This window comes from Myiozetetes cayanensis, unplaced genomic scaffold, assembly GCF_022539395.1.
Source record: "Myiozetetes cayanensis isolate MyiCay16 unplaced genomic scaffold, myiCay2020 scf21, whole genome shotgun sequence".
NCBI classification, from domain to species: domain Eukaryota; kingdom Metazoa; phylum Chordata; class Aves; order Passeriformes; family Tyrannidae; genus Myiozetetes; species Myiozetetes cayanensis.
The window spans coordinates 13,910,015-13,918,150 of NW_026087423.1; the positions used below are offsets into that span (position 1 = coordinate 13,910,015).

Sequence of the window (8,136 nt, forward strand, 5' to 3'; positions counted from 1 at the left end):
CTGGTTCCTCTTGCAAAATCCTGGCCTGACTTTTAAATCACTGTTTCTCTTTGCTCAAAAGATGATCTAAAAGAGGAAGTAACAATTTCATGTTCACCACTTCTGCTTGTTTCCAAAATAAAAGATCTTTAAATAAGTCCTGTGGTGAAATTGTGCGCTTTCCTTTTGTAATAACCTGCTCATTTGACAAGGACTCATCCCTGTGTGCCAGTCTCCTAATGTGTAACACTGGTCTGAAGACACACTGGCACTGCTGACATGCAAGAACTTCCTGGAGCCCTATCTTACTGTGGAATGTGCACTCAAACTCCAACTAAATCTCTTCTCTTGGGAAAAGAGTTAGAGTTTAAAGGATAATTCAGAAAGAAGTAATCTTCACTGAGAAACCTCAAGCTTTCTAAATAAAGAACAGCCCTTGCCTAACCACTCTGTATTTGTAAATCTCCTTGCCTTTATTTCAGCATTAATTAGAATACAAAATATGGCACAAAATCAATCTCTAATAGGATTCCTAATTCTTCACCTTTGCTTATGTCTGATCCAAAAGTTATGGTAAGCTGTCTCGAGATCACTGGGCTTTCAATTAATCCTTTGACTCATACTCCATCTTGTTCACACAAACAATACTAGGTTTGTGCATAAGATTGATCCTGAATGTCATTTTCCTCTCTGCCTTCTAGATGTTTAATATTTTCAGGATGAGAAAGAGTAGAAACACTTGGGTAAGGGACACTCCAGAAGGTATAAACCAAGCATGCAGACTGCATTTCAGGTGCCCAAAGGCAAATCTATCCCAGCACTGCTGGTGGGATGCCTTGGGGCTGAGCACAGCCCTGGCAAGCCTGGAGGGCTGAGCACAGCCCTTCTGCCCACGGGACAGGGTTCGTGCCCCAGCACAAGCAATGCTGGGGAGAGCCTGGACCCCCCTTAGCAGCCCTCCCAGTAACTCTGTGCCTCGTATTTGTCCTGATTATGTCAGGAAAAGAGCAAAAGCACAATCACCTCTAATCCCAAAGCCCTTCTTGCTATAGCATGGCTCCCGTGCAATTGTTCTCAGCTTGAATGCCGCTTCCGCCCATTTGCACGGGCTGTAAAGCCCCCTCAGCATCCCCCCAGAATAATGTAATTAATACATAGCTGGAGCAGAAATAGGTGGAATTACATGAATGGTCATTTGTTAGAGTTACTTTGCTGCAAGAACATTGTGCTTTGGAGTTCAAAGGAATCCAGACTTTTGCAGCAAGGATTTAACTTACAAGTAGCGATTTCCTTTACTTACCATCCCAAGTAAAACATCATGCTGATGTGTGTTTCCTTTTAAGAAACAGACCCTTTCATTTCTGAGAGTTTAATTCTCAGTGTTGTGACATTAACAGCCATCAGACAGCACGATGTGCTGAAGCTGATGGGGTCCTCAGGCCCCCAGCAGCTGTGCCAGGCAAGGTACCAGTAAGTCAAGTGAGCAGACCTGTGAGCACCTTGCACCCACGGTCTCATTCAAGGTAGTCTGTGCAACAGACGTTTGGGATCAGGGAACAGAGTAATTAAAATGGAGGTTCTTGCCAGTAACCAGGATAAAAGCTAATAGCTGGGGTAAGGAAAAGGAACAAACAGACAAAGGTGACATACCAGCACTGGAAATGCCTGTAAGCAGAAAAGTCCAGTTGCTGTGTGATTATTAGGCATGCATTTCCCCAGAGAAATAATTGCCTTGGATTAAGTGATTTGTAGGAATCGGTTGCTGGGTTACAGGTAGCAAGGAAAGGTGGGGTGAGGGCTGCAGAGGTAAAACAAGCCTTGCAGCAGTTTCCCTTCTCAGCCCCAAGACTGGGCAGCTGCACTGGCCCCGTCGGTGCCTCCCGGCCGGCACAAGCCATCTATCGGAGGAAACTCGGAGTTCCGTGCTCTGGGCAAGTGGCAAGGGTGGGGCTTTCCTGTGCTTGAGGGCTAAGATAACTGGCATTTCTCACCCCTTTCTTAATTGTTCTTCTTTGCCGTTTTCTATATAATCATGATTATCATCATAAATACAGATGTTATTCTGTTTCAGTCTGTGTTCTGGGTTTCTTCCTGTTCACCTCTGAGACATCTCTGTCTCTGTGGATGCTTCTTTTGCACATTCTCCCCTCCCTGACACCAGGGACTCTTCTGAGTGATTGTAAGCAGCCTCAGTTTGACAGACTGCACAGCCCCAGTCACACATTCCTCCTGGACTTGCACACTGGAATTTGCAGTTTTGAATAACTGCAGTAAACTGTATGTATTTCATATACAGCTAGAAGAGGAGATAAATCCTCTGAACTCCGTTTGCCAGGCAGTCTTTGTTAGGAAGACATTTTCCATGCTAGAAATGTTTACAGCTCCTCATGCAGAGATAATCAATGGAAGGCTGCAGCTGTCATGGTTCTGCATGTCCTACACCACAGTCCACAAAGCTGCTGATGGTTCTTTTGTTTCCTTTCTTTGGGTGTCTTGTGGCTAAAAGTTTGTCTTCTGGTTGGGAAAAAAAAAGAAGTGGAAGGCCATACGCAGTGTACTGTGACCTTGTTGTCATCCTCCTGTTACTATGCCAGGGGCTTCTGCAGAAAGTCACCACTCAGGATGTACTCAGGGCACTGCTCCGTGTCACCTCAGCAGTCACATCCTCAGCTGGCAATCCATGTGACTCCTGTAACCTTGGCTTATCCTTTCTTCTGCCGCTTCTGCTTCGCACGGGGACTTTTCCATTCACGCTGCACTCATATCAGTCTCAAGATTTCCATCACAAACCTCTGCATGCCACAATACATGCTGTAAGTTACTGTGCAACAGAGAAAACCACTTATGTAGGGGCAGGAAACGTGTTATTTGCAAACTCTGCAATCTCCTCTACGCTAGAAGGGTACTTTGGGCTAACTGAAACTAAATCCACCAAAAGCCAAACCAATTCAAAAGTCAGTGTGAACATAACTTTCGGTTTTGTCCAAAACATTTAAAACTTACTGCAATCAAAACAAGCCTTTCTCAGGACACCCAGTGGAAAGCACTGGGGCACAGTGAGTGAACATCTGTGAGTGCTGTGAGGCAGCTGTGGAGCGGGTTCTGTTTCTGCTGCACTAACACAGCAGCAGTGTTACATTCACAGGCAAACATCGCTGCCAGCCCGGGGGGCTGTGAGCTGCTGTTGACTGCAGGGAGCAATCCAAAACACCAGTGGTCCATGAAGAGACTGTAGCAATTAACAATGTCTGCATGGCCCCACGATGAAACCTCTTACAAATACACCCTTTTTGATATGGGCACATAACTCACCGACATACCATAAAGATTCCAGCGTCTCCAGCTATTAAAAGAGTAAAGTCAAGTTTGGAATCTTTGTGGTGACATATTTAAATGGTATGCTTTGCTCTTGGCTCCAATATCAGAAAAAAAAAACAGTTTCACACCTGGTGTAAGCTAAGAGCAATTATTCTTCAGGGACCAAACTGAGAATCTGTCTGCTGGTACTGACAGGTGACATGCAGATCCCATATTCAAAGCTCTTCCATTTTCAGGGTGGTTCCTAAGCACTGTAGGTGAATATTTTATTCTGGAAGAGCAACATTAGAAATATCAGCAAACGTGTAGGCAAATGCCACAGTATTTTATTTATCTAAGTCTCACTTAAGTAGAGAATATGAGACTAATTAGTTAAAAAATGTATTTTGAAGGTATTTTTCCTGTCAGAATTAGTGGGGCTTGTCTGTCTTCCACTATAGACCTATGATAGTATCATGGTTGTGGGTTCAATCCCTGTATGGGCTATTCACTTAAGAGCTGGACTCGATGATCCTTGTGGGTTCCTTCCAACTCAGAATAATCTGTGAAATCTGTTTGGTGATGCTTTTTCAACTTTTGCCTGTCACAGTGTGCAGGAGAAAGCTGTGCAGGTCAGTCAGTACACTTGGTGTTCTGGGAAATGATCAATTAGACTCTGATAACCAGGACTTCCACTGCTGGGTGCCTGCGCTGGGGAAAAACCTCTCCGAAGGTCTGGCTGCGGACTTTATCAGTAAATAGGAAATACGCAGATAACGGCACTGAAAGGAATTCGAGCAGATGAACTCCGTGAAGGGATGCCTGCAGCCCCACGCGTAACTGGGAGCGGGCAGCGTCCCTGCGAGCTCCTCCCGGAGCAGGGGGCCGGGGCGAGCAGAGGGACGAGTTCCCGGCTGCGGCGGGACCCCCCGGGCAGGAGGGAGCTCCGCAGCCCCCCCGGCCCCGGGAGTGCCCCGGGGCGGGCGGTGCTGCCCGGCAGGGCAGGGCAGGGCCGGGCCGGGGGCGGAGGGCGGGCGCCCCGCGGCCCCTCAAATAGCGCTGCCCGCGGCCGCGGCGCTCAGAGCCCGCTCGGCAGCGCCCGCGGAGCGCAGCGCAGCCGCTCCCGTCCTTCCTGCCGAGCCCCCGGGGCAGCGCTGGCAGCACCATGACTTCGGCGGCGCTGGAGATTCTGGGGCTGGGGCTGGGCATCCTGGGCTGGGTGGGGGTGATCCTGGCCTGCGGGCTGCCCATGTGGCAGGTGTCGGCCTTCATCGACGTGAACATCGTGGTGGCGCAGACCATCTGGGAAGGGCTGTGGATGAACTGCGTGGTGCAGAGCACGGGGCAGATGCAGTGCAAGGTGTACGACTCCATCCTGGCGCTGCCGGCCGAGGTGCAGGCGGGCCGGGCGCTCACCGTCATCGTGGCGCTGCTGGGGCTGGTGGCACTGATGGTGACCGTGGTGGGCGCGCAGTGCACCAACTGCATCCGGCCCGGCAAGATGAAGTCCCGCATCGTGATCGCCGGCGGAGCCATCTACATCCTCTGCGGGGTCCTGGTGCTCGTCCCGCTCTGCTGGTTCGCCAACATCGTCATCAGCGACTTCTACGACCCCACGGTGCCGCCGTCCCAGAAGCGGGAGATGGGGGCCGCGCTCTACATCGGCTGGGCGGCCACGGCGCTGCTGCTCTTCGGGGGCTGCCTCATCTGCTGCTGCTCCTGCTCCCAGCGCGACGAGACCTCCTTCCCCGTCAAGTACTCGGCGCCGCGGCGGCCCACGTCCAACGGCGAGTACGACAAGAAGAACTACGTCTGAGCGGGGCCGGCCCGCTCTCGGCCCCGCGGGGCACGGACACACGGCCGCGGGCCGGCAGCGCCAGCGCTCCCCTGCCTGGAGGCTCTTCCCGACGGGGACCCCCGTGAAGCGGCGGCCCCGGGCAGGGCAGCGCCCGGCGGGTCCGGCCGCTCCGCTGCGGGCAGCGCGTCCCCGGCCCGGGGAGCCGAGCGGTCCGGGGAGCCGAGCGGGCATCACCGGGACGCCCCGCGCGGCTCCCGCTCCCAGCCCTGCCTCGGCGATGCCCCACACTCGTGAGTATTTCACCGCCCGCTCTCGCTGCCCGTGCCTCTCGGCTGCCGGGACCGGCATCGGGTGTGCGCGGTCGTCCAGCAGGAGCTTCCCATCGGCGTTCTCCCTCCTGAAAGCCTGGCAGTTCCCGGTGGGACTTTAACCGAGTAGGGGGGTTTCGATCTTCTGTTTGGGCAACTAAACTAGGGATCCTGTCCAAAGCTTGTCACTAACCTTGATCCTTAATCACATAGGCTGTTTGGAGAAAGGTATTTGACTCTCTGCATTTGTTTCAGTCCCTCGGAGAAGTACAGTGGTCTGTGTGTCTTTGAGACCTTGAGCTTTCAGGTAGTTGCTGTCCTTTAGTGGAATACAGAGCAGATTACACCAGGTTGCCCTTGAGGTTCTTCATCCCCTCTCCTCCATCAGCTTATGTTCTGTTTTTACTTGAATATGAACTCATTGCCAGAATTATCCGAGGCCTAGAATCAGAGCTCTGGGATATCACCGTATGTCCTGGCTCGAGCAGGGTCTCTGCTCCTCTCATCCGCACTACAGGAGACTGGAAGCACAAAAGTTGCCCCAGATACTGATGGTTGGGAGGGATGATGCTTTTGTGGCCTTCCTGCCAAGCCCCGCTTGCTGCCAATTCTGAATTGTGTGCTCAGTTGGACGTGCACTTGGTTGGCTCCCCACCATGATTTTGTTAACACGTGCTTTCCTGCATTTACCAAATCAAGCAAAAAATTGCTAGAAGAATTTTACCAAAAATATCTTGACTGAGACTTTGTCAGCTGATCAGGAGATGTGAAGTGCTGGCTCTCACAGCTCTGCACTCCTGTGCATTGCCTGGTAATGCTCTGCAGACTGGAAGGAAGATGCATTGGGTAACATTACTCCTGATTTTCTGAGCTCAACAGCTGCTGAAATTCACCACAGCCTGGAATACCAGCTTACTCTTTTCCATTTTACGCTGCAGAGACAAACGTTTTTCAAGGGAGGGGTTAGGGGGATGTGTGATACTCCTCCACACGAGTTACTTTAGATCAACACAGGATCCTGCTACCGCCCGTGGCAGCATCTGCATTGCCATAAGGAGATTTCTGCCAAGAGTCAGCGAGGAAATGTGCTGTTTATGTTCCTCAGAACACAACACTACAACCTCACGGGTCCCTCACAGTCCTGTAGCAGTACAGTGCACACCTGACCTGAGCATTAACTCTTATCTTTCTGATATCTCCAAGACTTGTGGACTAACCATAACTGTGGGGCTGCGACAGATTTACATGGACTGTGTTCCTGCCTTGCTTAGCAAACTTAAAACCCCAGGGGTATCAACATGTTCACAGACCAGAATGAGAGACTAAAGCCTTGCCCCTGCAAATTGTGATGTTGAATATTGAGCACAATTTACCCTTTTAAAGATAACTGCTTTCAGTTTTTAAACACATAAATAGCAGGGTCTGAGCCCATCAGAGAATACAAAAGCAGAGCAATACATCTACAATTAGTTTTTTTCTATAAAGAGGTGCGGTTTTTATACTGTCTGCATTTAAATAAAAGCCGTAATATTTTTGTTATGATGTGATATGTAGTTTTGGTACAAGAATGAAATAATCCATATTTCATCATTGCAACTTTTTTAAACAGTGTAACCTTGTAAACCTTGTAAAAATGTATTTAAATGCATATATTTTGCAAGAAATCTACCAAAGTTGGCTTGCTGTGTGGTTTGGTGCCTTTATTTGTTTCATGATTACTTTGTTTTTACTTTAAATGCTAACGTCCAGCTGTATTTGTCACCCAGCCCACAGACACACTGCACCCTCGCTCAGAGCTCTCTGATGTCTAGCAGACATCAGCCCAAGTCCTGGACCTCCCTCTGGTCTCCAGTTAAAGAACTGAACCCCACTGACAGACATGTGTGCATGTCTCTGTAGAGCAGAGCCTTCAGAAGTGCTGCAGAGTTTGGGGTCTGTCCAAAAGATTAGATCTTTCTGGACAGTGCAGCACTAGAATTTCAAATCAGATCAAAACCGGTGTCTTTGGTAGAGGGAGGGAAACCCACACCTTCGAAGGGAATTTTCTTCAACAAGCCAAACTTCTTGATACGTGGCTTTGTGTCACAGCAGAGCTGGGTCCTCTTAGAACCCAAATCTGAACCAATTACCCAAGAGCTCTTGGAAGAAGCCAGTGCTGCCTGTGCATGTGCCACCAGGCACAGCGTCACCCTGCCAAAACAACTCACTGCTGCTGTAACGAGGTTTTGCTGAGGTCAGTGGGGCAGCGCCCAACAATACTTGCAGGAAGTGGGGCCCATTTTTAAAAATGTTTTTATATTTAATCTCATCCTTCTTAGTTGTTGCTGTGCTTTACAAGATAACCCAGATGTTACTGTTACTGATATCTCTAGCTCAGAGTAAAAGTCAGCTGGTTTTCCCTGTGATTTGTTTTCTAAGAGCAAAGACCTAGATCTGAACTTAAAAGCTTGGAACTGCTCAGGATCAGGCCAATGAAAAGTCTATAGCACTTGTTTACTATTTTTATTTTGTATTTATGTTTTCTCATAAAAATAAAACCACGTAAACCAATCCCTGAGCAGGGTTGCTGTTTTTTTGTGGAAGACGCTGGATTGTCTGGCCTCAGAAGATGGGGTGTGATGTTGGTGCCCAAAGGGCAACCTTTGAGGGGAGAGCTGGGCCACCTGTGGGGGAGAAGAAAGGACTGCTCCCTCGCAGGGCAGGCAGCATCTCAGCTCTCCACTGCAGCTCCAGACAAAAGAGAGCAAGGAGCAG

The 8,136-nt window shown here is 49.7% G+C and overlaps 1 protein-coding gene across 1 annotated transcript; it reads left to right on the forward strand.

Moving 5' to 3' along the window:
• The first annotated feature begins 4,379 nt into the window (after window positions 1-4,379).
• Window positions 4,380-7,932, forward strand: CLDN5 (claudin 5). The gene has a single exon (XM_050318741.1). The coding sequence runs from the start codon at window positions 4,442-4,444 to the stop codon at window positions 5,090-5,092; it is 651 nt and encodes a 216-aa protein (XP_050174698.1). The 5' UTR covers window positions 4,380-4,441; the 3' UTR covers window positions 5,093-7,932.
• Window positions 7,933-8,136: the final 204 nt, after the last annotated feature.

What these genes read in the sequence shown, in the direction of transcription:
- CLDN5 (XM_050318741.1), top strand. Translation starts at nt 4,442, where the DNA reads ATGACTTCGGCGGCGCTGGAGATTCTGGGGCTGGGGCTGGGCATCCTG.